The sequence below is a fragment of the Culex pipiens genome, chromosome 3 (assembly GCF_016801865.2).
Source record: "Culex pipiens pallens isolate TS chromosome 3, TS_CPP_V2, whole genome shotgun sequence".
Classification (NCBI taxonomy): Eukaryota; Metazoa; Arthropoda; class Insecta; order Diptera; family Culicidae; genus Culex; species Culex pipiens.
In genome coordinates, this window is record NC_068939.1 from 62,880,339 (window position 1) to 62,901,630 (window position 21,292).

The 21,292-nt window shown below is 36.1% G+C and overlaps 1 protein-coding gene across 2 annotated transcripts in view; it reads left to right on the forward strand.

Moving 5' to 3' along the window:
* Positions 1-21,292, forward strand: part of LOC120424318 (poly(rC)-binding protein 3) — a 335,864-nt gene that overhangs the window by 4,023 nt on the left and 310,549 nt on the right. For both annotated transcript variants that reach the window (XM_052709564.1, XM_052709550.1), the window contains exon 2: positions 18,637-19,363. In XM_052709564.1, coding sequence (XP_052565524.1) covers positions 19,274-19,363 — 90 coding nt within the window. In that variant the 5' untranslated portion in view covers positions 18,637-19,273. The remainder of the gene's footprint in view (positions 1-18,636; positions 19,364-21,292) is intronic.

Consider the following 21,292-nt stretch of genomic DNA (forward strand, 5'->3'; position numbering starts at 1 on the left):
ATTTTATATTTTTGAAAAGGTTATATAAAGAAGGTTGAGTGATTTTTCACGCAAGTTGCCAATGCAATTTCCATGTCGACCATAATTCAAAAACTCACAATTTCACGAATTGTGTAAAATGCTAAAATATCATTGACAATCTTAGGTTAAACAAACAGAAATATTTTTTTCATTTGATTTTGTATTTCTGTCATCTCACATATTCGGAACAGTTTACATTTTGGTCAATGTTGATAAAATGTTAGAAATCGATAATTGAACATAATTGTTTGCTTTAACCTTGTGAAAGAGAATTTCATGTGATCTTTCGACAGACTGTAAATTTTAACTTATATTATCAAGTTTTTAAAGAAAAACATTGACATTCGAAATCCACAAATTCGGAACACCTTTTTTCTTAAGATTGTAAACAAACTTTGGTTCTCTTCAGGAGTACATGTTTTTTACAAAATGTTTGCTTCAAACGCTGGAACCAATTAAAATCAAGCTTAGTTATGTTTTATAAATGGTCTGATAACTTTTTTTTGTTAAAATATCAGTTAAATTCAGGTGTTTCACAATTGTGGGATGCATATAAATATTCCACAATTATGGAACAGGAAATTTGGAGGCTGCTGGGGGTAAAAATGTCGTGAAATTCAGTTTTTTGTTCAAAAGAAATACTTTTACTAGTGAAATATCAAGAAAATGACCAAATAAAGGTCTTTAAAATAGTAGCGTCAACAGAAACAATGTATTTGGCATGCTATTGACAAATTGTCACAGCAGTGTTCCGAGTTTGTGGGTTTTTCGAATGTGTCAATAAGGGGGATTACTTAATCATTTGGCAGCACTAGAATTTGCAGTTTTCAAGAGCAAATCATATCAAATTTTGCGAGCTGATCTTTTTAAATAAAAAAAAACAAATCTTGTGTGAACCAAATTGAAATTTTGAAAACTATAAATGACTTTTAATATTTGCAATTGCAAGCCTTGATTTCAACATGTCAATAAAATATTTATTTTCACAAAAATAAGCCAATAAAATTCTCGTAGTACATGGAATGTTCGCTAATATAAAAAAATCATGCCCAAACGTGCTAAAAATGATTACAAATGCAGGAAAATGCATTTTATACTTTTTTGATATAGATGCACTTTTTTTTTTCCAGGTTTGGAGTTTAAAAAAATTTCTTGCCCTTTGATTTTATATGTTAAACAAAATTAAAAGAAGCTTAAAACGCAAAAAAAAACTATATACAATGTTTTATGTGTAGCAATGATAAATATTTTCACTTCATTTAGTTATTTATAGCATTCATTTCTAATAAAATGCCGAGCTACCGTGGCCGTGAGGTTACGGATTTCGCCTTGTATGCGGATGGTAATGGGTTCGATTTGTGACATTTTTGCAATTTTTTCAGCAGTGTTTTGGGCAATTCCGTTCGATGAACTTGATATTCTTAATAGGGATGGTATAATCGTAAAAGCTTTGATCTCATTTTTTCTTTGAAGAAAAAATTTAAAAATGCAATTTTTACTATTGAAACATTTAAATTTTGCTCTGGCACCACTGCTTATTTTTTACATTCCTCCCATCTGTCACTGCTCTCAAACTTATCAACTTTTTGCCCCTTTCTTCTGCGTCGTCGTGCTATGAATGTGTGTTCTCATTATGATTGCATCCTTTCGAAAAACGAACGAGTGAAGAAGCGATTTCAGTTGCTTGTGTGTGAGTTAGTATGCGATATCAGCTTTGATGCCTTTCCACACACATACGCACGCGCGCGCTTCTGTTCATAATTCCGGTTGCGCCCCGGATCATTGTGTTTGGTTGGACAAATGTTAGCCGCAGAGATAAGCACATTTCCAGTCTCCTGCACGATATCGTGAGAAATTCGTTCTTTGATTTTTTTTGTTATCTTTTTATTTTCACCTCTTTTTTTATCGGTACTTTTGACGTGAATTGAAGAAACACGTGTTAGATCCCCCCGGAATACACATGTTTTATTTTAGATAAGAGTTTATAAAAATAATAAAGAATCACTTTGCGTGACATTTGCTGTCATCTTCATGACAGTCACCTGAAAATCGAAAGTTCACTTGCACCATCAATCGTTTGAAAAGATCCTCAGCGGTGTGTTTGTTGTTGTTATTTTGGGATAATTGATGCTCGGCGGCTGCCGCAGACAACCAATTTCCGAGAGTACTCACATCACCTAACAAAGAAATATAAACAAACAAACAAACAAACGGAAACCGATCGGGCAATCCACCAACAACCACACGAGCGCCAAAATCAGCAATTTGTAATCGTTTTGCTGACCGAATCTCTTGTTCTCTGTCTTGTGTTGTTGTTGTTGATGTTTCTGTTTTGGGTTGTCGATTTTTGCTTCTTTTCCCACGAGGTGAACTTTAGGGTGATCGTTGAATCTTTCAAAACGTGAAAAGCCTAAAATAAATTATCAAAATTTTAAACTGAAAAAGTTTTCTTACGGAAAAAAATAATGGCTATCAATATTTTTTGTAAGACCACCCTAAAACTATTTTCGAGCGTTGTTGCTGGGGTTGTTGCACAAACACATACGCAGAAGCCCCCAGTCGCAAACCTGCTTGGTCTTGTATCGATTAATTGCGTATCAAACGGGCATCACGAGAGCAAAAGCACGAGAGGAGCGGGACTATAAAAATAGTAAACAAAAGATGAGGAACTTTGTGATTGGGTTTGCCAACTCAGAAGGAAAAGGAAGAAGAAGCCGAAGCAAGAACAAAGTAATCAATATCATTAGGGTGAAATATAGAATATTATACTCTTTCGGGAAAGGTGATCCTTTTGGTCGGGGAAAACTTGACGAGGATTTGATGATGCTTTTCGAGTTGAGCTTTTTCCTTCGAGGAACGCCAGATTACCCGGTTCCTTCCTTGTGTTGGATCGAAGCTGAATGGATTGGCTTTTGATATGCTTAGCCAATTTGGAATGGACCCTCTTGCTCTTTCTTTCTTTTCGAGGAGAAGGTTATTAGGTCATTGAAAACAGGATTTGGGAATAATCTAACGAAGGGGTTTTGCCTGGAAGCTTTTGTCCAAATTGATAACGAGCGCGGTTGTTTTTCGAGGGGAGGGCTGGAAGTGGATCATCTGACGGTAACGAGGTCTCTAGCAAAACGTCATATTGGAGGGACTTCACAGACAAAAATCCGATTGTAAAATTCTATGTGAGAAAAAAAAAAACACTCAGCATTACGTACTGCATGTAATGTTTTTCTACACACACACAAAAAAATCACGTCGAGATTCAAATCCGTCACAAATAGAGAAGACTGACGCCTTAGCCCGCTCGGCTATCAGACCGACAAAAAGTGGATAGGAGAAACACCTTTATGAACTTGACATTTCGGTCAAGTATGTTTCCAATACTGATATGTTACATATTTCTAGGTGTAATATTACATACATTTTCATTAAAAATTGCATTTTTTTATCAATTTTTTTTAATGCAAAACTTTTTATCACCCAGAAGTTTTACACGCAGCTGGATTGCTACTCTCTTTGCTGTCTAATTAGTACTTCTGTTTTTTCACAATTTTGAAAATGTTGGGTTTCCTGCTACTGTTTGATTCGTATTCTATAAAAGTGTGAGAATAAAAGAAACCCTACCTTATTTTAATTGGAGTTGTTACTGAACATTTTTTATGGAATTGTTTATTTAATTATTAACCCTTTTGCTGCCCAATTTTTTTTTCGAAGATTCGAAAGAAGGTCATTTTGAGCAACTTTTGTTCTACGAAAAACTTCACTTCTCTTGTTTTTTGTTTTTCTTGTTTTATTTTCAGTATTTTAATTTGTATTTTTCTTGTTTGGTTTATGTTTGTTTTTGATGGTATGTTTTCCTATTCTATCACCTCATAGCATTATATTTTGCCTATCTAATTATTTCATGTTTTTACAGTCATTTTTCAGATGTTTACTTGTTTTTCACATTTTCTGCTACAAAATAGCAGCATTATCATTTAAATTTTTAAAAAATGCGTAGAGGCATAGTCTGGGACACTACAAAAATTACTGCATACTTATTTTTACTTTAAATACAGGAAATGCTAGTAGAAACACAGTCAAAGTTGACCCAAAAAAATATTTTTTTGAACAAGTAAAACTTCCAAACCTAAAATTTTCTAGAACTTTAAGAGCTCTTCTTTCCAATGCATGTTAAAGATCAAAAATTGGTGGAAAATGGATTTTTGGCTATTTTTCAGATCAAAGCCTGTCTAAAGGCGGGGTTAGGTTGTAGGAGGTTAACATACACAGCAAATAATCCGATGGTAAAATCGCATGCAAAAGCATACACATCAGCTTCGTCAAAATAAACACTTAATATTACACACAACATGTACAATTTTTGCAAACATAAAAAAAGTTGCATCCGATGGGATTCAAACCCAGCACCAACAGTAAGGGCTGGCGCCTTAGCCCACTCGGCCATCAGACCAATGATAAGCTGAAACGATAAACGCATATATGGGCTTGACATTTCGGTCAAGTAGATTTTCCATACTTATGGGCTACATATTTCAGGGTGTAAAATCACATAAAATTGCATAAGAAAATGCAAAATTTATTTTACACCAAGGCCTTTTACACGCAGCTGAATTACTTCTTTTTTAGCTGTGTAGCTAACTTTAAATATTTAAAAGAACTTGTTATGAATTGCATTTATTTCATGTTTTTTTGTGAGTGAAAACTCATTGGTGAACAAAATGTGGTACTTAAATTGATAGCATTAGTTTTTTTTTTCTGTGAAATAATACAATTCTGAGACTAAACACTTGATATAAATTATGTTCGAAGACAAAAACTTTAACAATTATATGTTATTGAATGAATCTTATTTTTTTTTATATAAAACATATTTTTACATAATTTTGGTTTGAATATTGGCTAAAACCGGTTGGTTATAATTATCGCAAAATAAGTTATAACTTGAATCGTACTGGCTCAAATAACCTTGCGTAAATATCCTAAAAAAAAAAATATTTTAAAAATGCTTTCAATAAGAAACATTTTTGAACAACTTTATTTCAATGAAATTCAAGCAATTTTGGTTTTTTTCGGTAAATGTATTTAAAAAACAATGGCAAATAAAACAACGCAAATAAGTCTTAAACTTTTCCTATTTTTTATTTTGTTTTTGGTAAACTTTAAGACATTTTGATCGTTGGAAGTTGTTTATCACTAAAATTCAACTATTATTTTGTATACCGTAAAACGGGGTTACTTTGATAGGTTTGTGATTTTTCCGCAAAATGAAGAGCACAATTAAAATACGTACGGAATGGTTTAGAATCATACTGACCGTGGTAGAGAAGTTTTACTATAGTTAAGAAAATGTTGATGAAAGCCATTATTTTAAACTTCTCAAAGTGTATTGATTTTCTCAATGAACCTGATTTTGAATCGGAAAACGGAATGCATTTTCGGATTCTTTGAACAATTTTTCACTTGAAAAGGTTAAATAAGTTTGTAAGTAATCACGAAAATGTGTTTTTGAAACACAATTAAAAAAATCTCCAAATTTATAGGCAATTTCAGTTGAATAAATTTCATGTAAAATGTGAAAACTTGAGATTCGCTTCGAATTCAGTATAAAATGCAATATAAATCGATAATTTTATAAACAAAACTAGTTTTAACAAATTTCAAGCAAAATTCTGAATTTTTAACGATTTTAACTAAAATTTATATTTATTTTATTGCGAAGCATATAAACTTAGTTAACTAAATATAAACATTAATTTTTTTTCTTAACAAAATATCAGCAACATCAGTGATGGTACATTTACCGAACAAATAAAGTTTGAACATCTTAAATATGTTTTTAACAACAAAAACTATGACTATCAAAGTCACCCCGGAATTTTACCTAAGAATTTTTAACGTAATTTTTTTTTTCTAATTCAATTTTTTCTATTGAAAAAACTATTTTCCAAATAGTGCATGGACTTTGTGTGGCCTACCCCGGCACATGTTTTAAAAATAATAATCTTGAGAAAAATCTTACCTGTTGGAAAATATTCCAAAAACAAATCAAAATCCTATCAAAGTCACCCCGGTTTACGGTACTTAGTTAATTAAATGTGTCATCCTAAAACAATGCATTGGGCAATAATTTACCAGTTTACCAGTCTTAGTATTATACCGGGAACCGTGGTGTAGGGGTAAGCGTGGTTGCCTCTCATCCAATCGGCTTGGGCTCGATCCCAGACGGTCCCGGTGGCATTTTCCGAGACGAGATTTGTCTGGCCACGCCTTCCGTCGGACGGAGAAGTAAATGTTGGCCCCGGTCTAACCTAGAGGGTTAGGTCGTTAGCTCAATCCAGGTGTAGGAGTCGTCTCCCTGGGTCCTGTCTCGGTGGAGTCGCTGGTAGGCAGTTGGTCGTCAGTTCGAATCCCGGGGTGGATGGGAGAAATCATGGTGATATTATATCTGGGAATGTTGACAAATAGTGTGTCAGAAAAAAATGTGTAATATGACCTCTTTTGTGCATTTTTATCTTTTCCGCGTGAATTAAAGTAAAATTACATAGATAATTATGTAATATTATTTCAGCAAATTATTCCACCTTCAATAATTTTCCTCTTTTGAACTGTCTATGTGAGATGTTTTTGAAGTTTTTGCTCCATCCTGCATTTTTCGTGAGTCTTTTTGGCTATTTCCAGAAAAATTTTGAGCGAAAAAAAATCGTGGGCTCTCCTTCAAATTTAACTTTTAAACTTAAAAATCAAAAAATCTCATAAAAGTGGAGTGTTTTTTTCTTTCAGTGTATTTTTTTCGGAAAGCCCTTCAAATTCCCTACAAGTTTGTCTTTGACCACTTTTTGATACGATGCAACGGCTTCGAGATACAGTAATATTTAAATTACGAAATACAAAAATATTGAAAACACGTACGCCCTTCTAAAATGTCATCATCGAGTGTTACTGGCGCCATACACACAAAAATGGCTTATATATGCCTAGGATAACATGTCTACAAAGTTTCAATGAAATCGGAGAGGGTCGGGTACAACCGATTCACTATTTGACATGGAATTGCTCCTTATTCATATTTGTTTATGATTTTCCGGGAAAGCAAGCATAAATTTACGAAAGTCAAAATCATTAAATTAACGAAACATACTTTCGCTGATTTTTTTATACTTTCCCAGAACACCACCATATCTTTCGTCAGTTGACAATGTTAACTATAAACTACGGGGTATAAAATCATAATATATTAACATTTAAGAACAGTCAGAAAAAAAATAACTAAACATTAAAAAATGTGTCCACTTTTTCGATGTAAACCTGAATTCAGGTAATATTGCACAATCATAGAGTTGAAGTAAAATGTTCTAGTTTATAATTAAGGTGAAACTACTTAAAAATATTTACATTGCATCATTTGAATTTTCAACCAGACGTTAGTTTTTTTATTGAGCTTGTTTTGGTTCTCAATCTCATTTTTCTTAAATTTTCAAAGATCCCCAAAATTTCAACATTTTTGCATAATGTAAAATTCCATGCAACTTCCCTCCATCAACCTGTAAATCCTGAATTACGATATTAGCTAACTAACTTGTGCCCATTCTACTCTTCCCGTTCCCCCCCCTCCAAAAGGATACCGCGCCAGTAATTCTTCAGTCATTTAAAGGCACATAACTCATCCCGGAATCCCACCAGGAGCTACGCTAGCTACAGCCAGAGTATTTCACAAGAAGTAGAGAGGAAAAAAAAGTGACCACCAGCGCATCTCTCTTCCGGATTTTCCCCTTGGCTTTTCTCACTTCTTTTTTCCCCTTGACAGGAGCCGTGCACGTGCACGACTGTTTGAATGTGTGCCACTGGCTGCAGCCATCACACATCCGTCATCGTCATCTTTTATTACGGATTTTATATACCGTTCCCCCGTGCTTGTGGAATACCTAGTCCAAGTAGCGAATGTTCCCGTTTCTTTTTTTTTTTTTTTTGAAGTAGAAAAAAAGAGAGTCTAGCATCATCATCGTCGTCACCAGCCACGACACCAACCGGTGGGTTGGGAGCACTGAGAAAAAATTAAATTTGTCAAATTCATGATATCGTGAATCCTGACAGGCGTTACGGTTTATATTTAGTTGATTTCTCCTAATTTACTCAGTATTTTTGAAATATGTTGGAGACAGTCTGTAGCTTAAAAATATGTTGATGATTTGAAGAAAGCGATGATATATGAAACGTAACGCCTGAGCATTGTATAATGTTCAAAATTTACTGACTGTTAATCTTCTAAAAACCATGGGTATATTTGAAGCTTTTCAACTTTTCTTAAAGATAGATTTGAACATTTACTTGAACAGAAACGCAAAGAATAGCGACGTTTAGGAAAAATAAACGAAAAACAAAACGTAACGCCTGTACGTGGACAAATTTCATTCCATTTATGAGTTATAGATAGAGTTTTTCACAATTTTTTTCCGTGCTTTCCAGAATAAATAACCTAGCTTTTCCACCGAGTTTTCCCTCCCTTGGTCGGCCATATTTTCCAAACAAGTTTTTCCCGTGACGTCTGTCTAGCGGGTGGCGGCGCATACACAAATAAAAAAAAAAGAAAACCGGTGCCATCCCACCAGCAGCAATTACGGGCTAAATTTGAAGAGCCCTGCCAGCGGAGAAGGGCTTCGCAACCCACCTCGGGCAGAGATTTTCAACTTTTGGTGCTGAAACTCAACAGAAGGGAAGCTCTGTAATTGAGAAGGCAGCGTGGAGTCGATTTTCAGCTAGGAATTTTCATTTGTTAGACTGTTATGTATTGAATTCCATTTGATTTTTGGTTATAACACCTAATTTTTTACCTCTGAACATGATTTGACACTTGAATTTCGCATAACGCGTAGGCGTTACGTTTTGAATTAAGTCGATTTCGTCAAATTGCGTTTCGATTTGAAATATTGCAAAAATATTGTACAGTTAAACCTGTTTTTACGCGGTGCGTTACGTTTTTTTTTTTAATTTGTAGATTGCTTTGAATGACACAACATTCTTGCAATCTTTTTAAAGCAATTTGTAGGTTTTGTTCAGATCTACATAACGCTTTTCGAAGCTTGCAAAAATGTTGTATGGTATTACAGAAATCGACGAAATAAAAAGCGTAACGCCTGTGCAAAACAAAAAAAAACCTTTGAAATCAATTCTACTCATTTTCATGAGATCTAAAATCCGCCTCTCTTCAACTCTGTGTACCAGGTCGTCATTTCCAAGCTCGTAATCCTTTGCCGAACCACTACCGTTCATCATACCTGGTACGCAAAACTACTGCACAATCTCTAGATCAAATCTGGTGCACCTGTCGGAATGTGTCCGTCTAGGTCGTAGTCACACCACCGCAGGTGACATTTTATTAATTTGGTTTGACGTTGCTCGTCAGCGCGCTAAAAGCGTTTGCAGGGGGACCGCTTCGTACTCGCAGGAATCAATCAGAAAAAACCCTTCTGGAAGAAATGATTTATCGATTTCGCACAAGCCAAGAGGTGACACACAGTTGCAACGGAATGTTTTGAACTTGGTGGACATTTTGTGGAAAATTGGATTCCCGAAAAACTCGTACCGCATAGCAAGCAGAGCGCATCCAATATATCAATCCATGGGAAATTCCATGTTCTAGTTTGTTACATCGAAGTGAAGGGGGGAAAATAAATCCTATCATGTTACGCCGGTAGCCGATAGCGGAAAAAACGTCCCAAAACGAAGAAATAATCCAAGCGTAAAAATTGATTCTCGTCCACGGGATATTTTGGTCTGCTTCGTCAAAGTTCCCACCCGTAGGATGGTAAGTCGCAGTGTAATCTTTGAGATCCTCTCAGTTGAACTGGGGCTTAGTCATTGGTTATTCTGATGCAACTGAACTTAGGTAGTTCTTTCCGTTTGTTTTTTTGAAAATCTGATGTTAAAAAAAACTTAAAATGACAAATACAAATGCAACTACCCTGAAATGATATCGATCCCCAAAACATCCAAAGTTAAGCTGAGAAGAAAAATTCACAGCCGGAACGTAATCCCGTGCGACACATCGTTCAGCTTGACCAACAGTAAACTTGAGCCCTTCGACGGAGAATTTGCTCAGGGGTAAGGTAAATTCGCCTACCACGGCGAACGCAGTTACCAAGTTGACCTCGGATACCAGAAAAAAATCAGTTACCAGAAAGATCTTGGCTACCAAAGAGTAATTGCAGACCTCGAGTACCTGAGATCAGTTTGGTTGCGCAGGTGAATTCAATTAGTAAGGTGATCTCAGTTACCAACATAAAATTTCAAACGAAAATAGTTACCAAGTACAAAAACTTAGTAATGAGAACTAGATTAATAAGGACATCCAACTTATCTAGATGGAACAAGTTACCAAAAAGAAATATGCTGCCACGGTGAACTCAGCTACCAAGAAGAGCACATCCTTGACAATGATGAAAAAGTTACCAAGGCTACCAACAATACATTTTCAACTATTTTTAACTAAGTTGCCTCGTTAAACTTAATAACCTGTGACAAACAAGTTATTATGATCAGCTTAGTTACCCACGATTTGTGACACCTCATTGTAAATTTAGTTTCAAAAAAGGCCAGTTACCAAGCAGAACTTAGTTTTCAAGAGTTAATCTCAGTCACCAAAAATACCAAAAAGCTACCAAGATTAACTTGGTAACTTAGATGAGTTCATTCAACAAGCGAAATGCGATTACAAAGTTATGGATCAGTTACCAAGTTAACACAACAACCATTACAGATATCTCATTAAGATGAGCTTGGTTACCAACGATTTCTTACTTTTCAATGTAAACTAACTTAAAAAGTCCCCAATTGAAACTAACTCTTCTTAAGTATAAAGGGGTTTTAGGCTAGTTCAAGACCTTTTCAGGGCTGAGACCGTTTCCCAAGTAATCGTAGACCAAAGCTACTGACTACTCTTCAGTTAGTTAGTCAGTTAGCAAGAAGAATATATTTACCAAAATGGTCACTTATCAAGGGGGACTAAGAAGACTAAAAAAAAATCAAATCAAATTATTCGCTCTGCAGCATTGCCTTGGCGTTCTCGATTGCGAGAACGGAGGGCGTGATCAGACAAATCTCGTCTCAAAATTTGCCATCGTGACCTTCTGGGATCGAACCCAGGCCGACTGTGTGAGAGGCAATCACGCTTACCCCTACACCACGGTCCCGGCTACTACAGTCATCAAAAATACCTTAGCTACCAATCAAAATTTAGTTACGGAAGTATATCCATTGAACTGTACGATTTCAGTTACCAAATATAACTTTCTATTCGAAATAAACTCAGTTATAAACGATGAATTTCAAGCTAATTTAAGCTCAGTAACACAAAGGATAACTCTTTATTCTGGTTTAGTTACCAAGTTATCGCAATAACCTGGGACAAAAAAAAAATCAGTATTAGCTTGGTAACCAACGATTTCTAAAATCAGTATACGCTTGGTTACCAACGATTTCTAACTTACCAATTTGAACTAAGTTATCATGTAGAAATCGATTACCAATGAGAATTCTGCTATTAAAATGCTCACTATGCAAGGTAATTAAGGTTCAGTTATTGAAAATACCTATGCTACAAAAAAAAAATGGTTAGTCTCTGAATATATTGATTTCAGTTACCAAAAACAACTATTTACGCAAAATAAACTTAGTTACCAACAATGACTTTCAAACTCGTTTAAAGTTGACAAATAACTCAAATTGGTTACCAATCTTAGGTTACCAACTAAGTTACCAAGGAGACCTGCAGCTGAGAAGAGGCAAGAAAAAAATAGGGACATCACTAAACAAGGTTACCAACAGAGTTCTCAGTTAAAAACACAACTCGATTGCCATGGTTTCAACATAAAATTTAATACGAAAGCAAACTCGACTAAAGTCGGCTATCAATGGTAGATTTTTTTTATAATGGTTTACTTAGTTTTTAAAAGGTGAATTTGGTTACCAAGGTGAACTTAGTTACCAGGAAAAAATCGCAACGAAAACTGAGTAATTGGTAACCGAACATCGAACACATCTTTGGACACGAAAGTTTAAGTCAAAAAGGAGATAATCTTCTCTAATTTTGTAAGAAGAACTCAGTTACCAAGGTTAACTGCGTTACCACGAACAACACAGTCAAAAATGTAAAATCTCGAAAAAACAGCTGAATCAGTGGTCAAACTGAACTCAGTTTACTCAGTTACCAAGGTAAACTAAGCTAACGAAATGCCCAACCAAAGGAAACTGCGTTACAAAAACAGGTCATTTCTGCAACAAAGATTTAGTAAGTTATGGAAAATTAAGTTACCAAAAATATGATTACGCAAGAGATATTTAAGCTACCAAAGTGATCTAAGTAACCGCAGAAATGAGTCAAGTTAAACTAAGCTACCAATGGCTACCAACTCAAAATTTTCAACCAAATTAAACTCTGTAACCAAACAAGAAAATGGAAAAACTGGAAATTTAATTTATTGGACCTTTTAAAAAACTCCATATATACAGTGTAAACTAACAGGATATCGTTTAAATAAAATTACAGTTACAATTAAAAAAAAATAAGAAAAACTCTGCTACCAAGGATACCTAAGTTATCTTAGTGATCATAGTTACCAAGGTGAATTAATCTGCTGCATCTCGGAAAATCAACGTTACCAAAATAATCAAAGCATCAACTCTGCTTTTGAACGTGCTGAAACAGTTTCTCCACACACACACCACATTTAGCAAATCCCACTTTGAACTCGCTCTGGATTCGATCAGTTCGCACTTGGAATCACATGGAATCACGCCGCAGCCCTACTTTTTTCTCAACAGTCCCAGAGACCGCGGGAAACACATTACGCTGATTACGCTTGCCGGTCCACCTGGGCGTGTGCACTGTGAAAAAAAATGTCGTGAATTTTAACACGTCATTAAAATTCTGCGTTACGTTCTTGTAAAAAAATGTGAAAATCAAAGTTTCAAAAAATTACATGTTATTCTATGTAAATTTCGCAGCGCGCTCGACCAGGGCGAGATGCACTCATTAGGGCACGTTCAATGTATCGATCTCTGATTGGCGCAGCTAAGTGTGTCGCTTCCGTTCGTGTGTAGATTTGCGGACGACACCTTGCGGAACCGGTGCCAACAAAACAAGGCAGACCCCACGTTTGAAACGGTGTTCCAGTTTCCAGCCTGTAGCGAGAGCTCCGAACTAGGAATGGGAATGGCACGGAAAGAAGTGTAGTTTGGAAGTCGCTTAACTGGATATTAAGCGTCACCGTGAACGTGATCGTGAATGTTGTAAAAACGTAACGCAATTGTGGTAATTCATGGCGACACGAAGAAGATCAATCAAAATTGATAGATGGCAATTAGTACAAACAGTTATTCAATTTGTGATAACCATTATTCACGCTGCCATGAACACAAATTCATGATAGTTTGAACATTTCCTTCAGTGTTGCCAACCACCGCGCAAAAGAGCTTATCGCTAAGCTTCTTTTTCCACCGCAACACAGATTGCCTGGAGAACTCCGGAGTTCTACCTCCAACTCGGCAGTCACTGGCGAAGCAATAGTTGGATCCATCAAGTTGACTACTTTGGCAGCATCCAGCAAGCATTCGTCAGTTAGTGTATCGACGAAACGATGATAAATTTTTTTTTGCTTCCTCTCTTGCTTTCCTCTCATCCGCAAAAACGACGACGATTTGCGAAACTCTCCGCGGCAAGAAACGCGCCAAGTTCATGTAACGGTATTAACCAGATTCGAACCAAGAACGGGAGGGGGACTGGGACTGCACTGCGGGATCTCAGAAGCAGGAACGTAACGCGTCAGGTGTATCAAGCTCGATGGATGCACGCGAACGTGGGATTGCGTAATTCTGGGAATCGACCTGAAGCGATACGATACGCAACTGGTTGAGACTTTTTGTGTGACTTTTCTAGTTCGCTAGAAACTCATTCTAGTTTCAATATAAATAATATAAATTTAAAAAAAATCAAAAAGTATGTTTACGAAGTCTTCCATTTTTTCACAATCAATCACAGTCTGTAAATCGAACAAACTGATAACGTCCTAACAGGTCAACAGCAGAACAGCAAGTCTGTTGTATACCAGAATCCATTTTCTGGCTTTGTCATATCAGTCGGTTATCTGCCTGGGGGTTCGGCTGCAAAAAGCTGAAGAACATGCAAGTTTGTTTGGAAATTTCAATAAATTTCTCGATTTAAAGTCTCGAACCCACAATCTTTAAAGATGCTTCAAATCACCTTAACCGCCAAGGTAATCCATACGTGCATCTTATCGCCTCCATCATGCTTATTAAAACCCCATCGACCTTTTTCCTAATTTGATAAAGTTGCCCCTCCGCTACCGGAGTCTCAGTAGCGAAGACCGCAATCCTCCATACTTCCCAACGCCAACCCCCAAATTAGATTACCAGTAATAATCTCCCTGATCAAACAGCAAATATCACTTTACCTCATCAAATAATATCATTTTCGCTCGTCGTACCATCAATTTGCCATCCAACCCCACTCACACTCGCGCACGCTCCTCAAGTAGCAAACAACAACAAACACCCTTGTCTCACACAGACACACATCACCGCATTACTAACTGTTTGTTTTTCTTCTCCACTTACAGGCAATTGATATCTGGACTCCTCCCTTCTCTCCTGGGAGCCAACACGGCAAAGCGTAACGCCCCACTCACGGCAGCTGCTGGAACTGGAGCCAAGGATACAACATCACTCCGCACACACACACACACAGCCGCACCTACGAACTTCGGAACGCTTCCAGGATTCTGGGATTTTGCTATTCCGGTCACATCGACCTAATTGATTCCACGGGGTTCGATCTCGGCGGTGGTCGGATGCTTCCTTCTTCTTCTTCTTCTGGCTACGATTAGGAGTTTGTGTGTACTGACTTGAGATTAGCTCTAAGGACCCGTAATCTTGGCACTCGACCTAAGAGTGTAGTGTGTAGTTTGGTAACACGTTCCGGCCATTGGTGCACACCTGAGTTACGGAAGGACTGGCAGAGCTTGGAAATATTTGATTGTTTTCCTTACTACTGAGCAATTTTCCCAGAATTCTGGTTTTTCACGCTCAAAAATTGCAATTTTCACGAGGACTATGATTCCAAAACATCAAATTTGGAACGATATTTTTGATCGCAAAAATTACAGATTTGATCAAATCGAGTTCTGCAAAGTTCTAGGATCATTTAGGCATATTTACAATTTACTCAACAAAAAAAATGTCCCGATTGTTCTAGTTATGTCCAAGAACCAGCGAGTTGAAGTTACTGTTCCAACTTTTTTGAGGAGGTGTTGGAATGTTAACATGAAACATGAGCAAGGATTTCAAGCGAAATATAAAAAAAAAAACTGACCAATATTTTTTTATTTCGTCGATTTCTCTTAAATTCAAATGCTGGAGGCAATTAGGAAACAACATCGAAGAAGAAAAGTTTACTTATTTTAGATAGCTTAATTTTCAATTTCTGGCTTTTGCTGCTATTTTCACAGGTAAACTTTAGGCTCCCCAACTTAGTGGTCGTGATCAATTACAAATATTGGGATTTTTACAAGTTAAACTTTCAACTTAATGTATTAGCAGATCAAAAGAACATTTGTTGAATCGAACTCAGAAATAGCTATATATATTAGGGTGGCTCGAAGTTGTATGGGAAAATTTTAAAATGGACTAATTCAATCAGAACAGTCATTTTCCAGTCCCATTTGGGCCCCAAAAAACCCCCCAAAATTTGGGAGCGATTGGGTTTGACCCAGCTTTCCGCAAAGCGATTCAAATTTGTATGGGAAAACCCTCTTTTATACATTTTATTTTTTATGACTTTCATTTTTCACTCAATTTAAAAACTAACACCGTAGAAGTACAGTCCTGAATGTCCTCTTAAACTTTCCCGAAGAAAGTATGGTCCTATCTTGCTTCTGGAAAAAGATACAGAGTTTTTAAAAGAGACTTTGCAAAATAAGTGCAGAAATAGTAGTTTATGCCAGAGCTGAAAATGTCAGGGGTCCTGACGCGAAAATCGAAGACGCTTACATGATTTTTTCAGATCCATTCACTGAACCGCAAAACCGTGACATAAACAAACCCGACTCAGTCGTGAGTGCCCTAGCTCACTGAGCAGCTGCAATGCGAGGCAGTAGTCGACCAACGCTCATTCAACGTTGCACGCACACACATAAAGAAACAAATTTTTACACAAAAAGTTGGTATTTATGCGTGGAAATGTAATTTTGAATATAAGTTTTGGTTGTTTTAAGTGTTCTGCACAGTCTAGAACCACTCAATTGTTTAAAAATAGTCAAAATAGTGTTTAGAGAGGATTTTACGAGTCAGTCATACGACACGAATTGAGTGAGTGTAGCTCATTTTTTCACGTCTCTCATTCTCCAGCAGCCGACCGGCACGAGTCAGGCGGCAGTGGTTGAACGGACACAGTAGGCTTACAGTCAGATGCTAGCAGTGAACTGACATTTTGGTTTGCTTCATGTGTACGCAGGTTTGGAAACATTTTGCAGGCCTGGTTTATGCAACAAGTTGCAAAAAGAGAATTTTTTCAGCACGAGTCGTACATTTATCCAACGAGGTTCACCGAGTTGGATAAATACGAAGAGTGCTGAAAAAATCAAGTTTTGCAACGAGTTTCATACAACATTTTTTGCAATTCCAAAAAAACACACTGAGTGAAATTTTAAGTCAAATTTTCATGTATTTTGACAATAAATCGTTTAAATCAAAAAAATGTTGGAAAAGTGTTACTTTTCGAAACAAGTGCTGAAAAGTTCAACTTTTCAGCACCCATTTTAGTGCTGAAAAGTAGAACTTTTCAGCATTTATTTTGAAAAGTGTTGCTATTCGATTCTGTTATTTTTGGTACAGAAAAGTAGGCTATTTCGTCGTTCAAGAATGACAGGAAAAGTGAGTAGCTTCACGACGGAATTGCAAAAATTATATTTGTATATTTATGCACTTGTTTCGAAAAGTAACACTTTTCAACATTTTTTTGATTTAAACGATTTATTGACAAAATACATGAAAATTTGACATAAAATTTCACTCAGTGTGTGTTTTTTGGAATTGCAAAAAATGATGTATGGAACTCGTTGCAAAACTTGATTTTTTCAGCACTCTTCGTATTTATCCAACTCGGTAAACCTCGTTGGATAAATGTACGACTCGTGCTGAAAAAATCCTCTTGTTGCAACTTGTTGCATAAACTACTATTCTTGCCAACACTGCCAGTACTTTGGTAAACATTTCGAAATCTTATTTTTTAACGAAATAAGGAAGCAACCTAGCAACATGGTGTCTTAGGAAAAGTTGTTGTATATGAATGTGGCTTATATTTGAAAATTTCGACTTGCAGGGTGACGCATCTACAGGGTGTCAACCATGCCCTAACTTCTACTGGTGACCTATTAAAGCGTTGGTGTCATAGGAAAAGTTGTTAACCTACTTATTGCAAGAAATTTTGACATGGTTGGAAGACAGGGCGACACATCTACGGGGTGTTAACCCATATCTAGCTTCTATTTAAGACCTTTTTGATCACTGTAAAGTGGGCGAAAGAGGATACAAATTGCAAATTAGGCCTGCCACGCAAAAGGAGGCTGGAAAAAAAATCGTCAAAAGTCAGTTTTTCACACAAATTTTCCTGGGAAATCGATTGTACATGATTGCGCAATGGAGATATCAAAATAGTCAATAATTATATTATCTATTATGGTTTTTGAGACGGAATATTATTAAAATTTCTGAAGTTTAAAAAAAAAATAATGTGGTCTCTCATGTGCACTTAAAAAAAGCAAAAAAATGCAAATTTTTGGTTGAAATCAAACATTCTCCATATCTAAAAATGGTGCACTTAATCATAATTTCTGTAAAATATTTTACGAGTGCAAATTCGATTTTACAATAAAAAGTAGAATAATAGTTTTCTTTTTGGAATACTTCTATTGAAAAAAAAACTTTACCGATGACACCAATTTGACCATAAAATTCTTTCAAATGATACACATTTTTATGAACAATAACGTACCACTTTTCGTTTTTTTACGTTCCATTTTTGAATTGAAAGCTGCCAAAATTGTATGGAGGCTTGTATGGAAGAAGCTAAATGACAAAAAAAATACTAAAAATAAAAATGCACAAAATTGGCCGATTTTGCCGATTTCTCCAGTAGGATTCATCAAATCGAAGAACCTTTTGATTTTATAATTTTTAAAATCTAGTTCCAATTTTAAAAATTACATCTGTTAGATCACTGAGTAGAAAAATATGCCAAAATAATTCATCTAGAATTTTATTTGAAATTTGTTTTTCAGAGCAAAATCCAGGGCATGAATGACAAAAGTTTGATTGTTAATAGCTCAAATCGAAAAGCTAACAAAAGCTAACGAACATTTTTTCTCTGCTTTTTTTAAATGGATCATTTAAGCAGCGCTACTAACGCCACCTTAAGCTCGGGACTAATTCCCAATAATAATTCTTATAACTTCGCTGCCGGTCAGCGGGTATTGAACTGGCAGCCCAAACAACAACAAAAATCCCTTCCCCCAATCTCATCGTTCATTCTTTTCTTCCTTCTCCTCCCGGCAGGTCCCTTTCGAGAAGGTTCAATTCTTTCCTTGGCGTTTCTTACCAACAAACAGAAAAGGCGTTTTAATTTACTTAATCCTCCGGCGTGAGAAAGAGAGAAAAGCGAGTGTGTGTGCTGCCAACAACAATAGCAACAACAAACAACAACTACATCAGCAACTTCAACAATAAAAGTACAACCTGAAAACACACACTCACACACACTTACACATCCAAAAGGTTTAAAAGTGCTCGTTTTAGAGGGAAGAAGAAGAAAAAAAGTGCGTGTTCTTCAAAAAAGGAAGGAGTTCGGAAAAGCGAATAGCGAAAAGAATAAAAGGAAAAGTGTGCTTACGTGCGGTCGTGTGTTGGCGGGGAAAATTCGGTCGTTTTTCTTCGTGTCGAAAGAGCAATAGCCGGAGCAGGAAAAGCATTTTCTAAATTTTTAATTAATCAAGTTTGAGCGCGCGCGTGCATTTTTGTCCTCTCCCCCCTCCGCCAAGTGTGCCCGCGCGGAAAACGCCAGCATAAAAAAAAAACAACCCAAAAGGAAAAATAAACAGGAAAAAAACTGGCTCTTCAGCATCAATCAGCGGCAGCGGCGACCATAGTCACTCCAGAGTCGGCGGCGGTGGCAGCACTGGCAGCGGTAGCAGCAATGGAGGAAGCTAAGGCTAAGCTCACCGAAATCAACCTGTCCGACGACCCGGCGGTCACCCTCACCATCCGGCTCATCATGCAGGGCAAGGTAAGCGAGAGAGAGAGTCGAGAGTGGGCGGAGGACGTTTAATATTTGATGAAATGGATGGATGCTTTACTTTTTATTCTTTTTTTCTTCTTGTTGCAAATTGGACGTAACAGATAATGGAAATGGAAATTTCCATTAATCCGGTTGATTTCCGCGAAGGGGAAGGCAAGCTTGTTTTTGCTCTCTGCCAAATTAAGGGCAGCAAGATTTTTGAATGGAAGGTTTCTGCTTCTCCATGAATAATTTAGCAATCTTTATTTAGGAAATCCTGCAAATGTCTTTCATAAAAAACCGGGTTGAAAAAAAACGATAACTCATTTTCAAAATCTTTCTAAAATTCAATTTTTGAACCATATCCAGTTAAATTTCCAATGCGTTCACTAAGGAGCAATTCTGTGAGATTTCGGTCATTTGACAATTTTCGTAAACCGTGCAACCGACGGGATTTAAACCCAGCACCATTAGCAAGGACCTGCGCCTTAGCCTGCTTGGCCATCAGACCGATGAAGAAAAGGAAGGATAAACGTATATTATAAGCTTGACATTTCGGTCAAGTAGGTTTCTCACACTAATGGGCTACATATTTCAGGGTGTAATATTACACAGAATTTCATAAAATAATGCAAAATTTATTTTACACTCAGGCCTTTTACACGCAGCTGGATTACTACTTTTTTAGCTGTGTAATTTTACTTTTTGTCACTAAAACTTGATTTGCAAAAAAAAACACTATTTTTTATATGTTTTATGAGACATCAAATGCCAACTATTCAGAATTATTCAGAATGTGCAAAAAAACTTTGACCGACTTATGAAATTTTGAATCAATACCGATTTTTTCAAAGAATCGAAATATCGGTCGCAAACAAATTTCAACTTCATTTTTCGATGTGAAATCGAATTTGCAATCAAAAAGTTTTAGAAAAAAGTCGCCGTTTTCATTTTTTTTAAATTCATGCCCATGTTTGCCTACCCTGAAAAAAAAATACACGGAAAAAATCAATTCCTGAAATCGTGAATTTTATACATGAATTTGAGAACCACGAAGGAATATATTCACGTTTAAAGTGCATATGCATCATACTCATGAATAAATTCCTTCGTGGTTCTCACATCCATGAACAAAATGCACGATTACGGAAATTGAGCTGAGAAAAATCTTTATATATTGCTTTTTTAAACTTTGTCAATACGACCCTAAGTTGCTCCGATTTTTAAAGTTAAAATGTGAAACATTCGTGAAATTTTCCAATCTTTTCGAAAACAATAGTTTCATTTTTCAACTAACATTTCAAAAGGGCCAAATATTTAAAATTACGCCAAACCTACATCTTTGATCAAAAAATTCCTTCAAAAGATACATATTTTTGAATTTTCATGCATCATTTTTGAATGAACAGCTGCCAAATTTGTATGGAAAATTATATGGACAAACTAATGATGCAAAATGGCTTCTTTGGGCATACCGAAGGCACCAGAAAAGTTTCAGCCGGATTAAAAAAATACAAAAAATAAAATTAAAAAAAACGGATTACCGACGCTCAAGAATATATTTTCATGAAAATGAAGTAAGTTTTATTGTTTCGAATCTTCAAATTGTTTACAATTTGCAATCAGTTATTTTTCGGAAGTAGGTACTTAAATTTTCATAATTTGCAAAATTGGTATCAAACGATGCGAATTTTAAATGATCTATCTATCTATCTATCGGGCTATCAAAGTCACCTTAGTTTACGGCAGTGGATAATGCACTCAAAATTTCGCAAATTATGCATTTTGCAAATTATGAAAGTCCATGTTTTTTCGAAAAAAAAAAATGATTTTGTGAAAATTTTAGTATTTAAATAAAAAAAAATCTAATTACGTGAAAATGCACACAAAATTTCCCTTCGTTTGAATCCCATATTGCAAATTATGAAAATTTAAGTA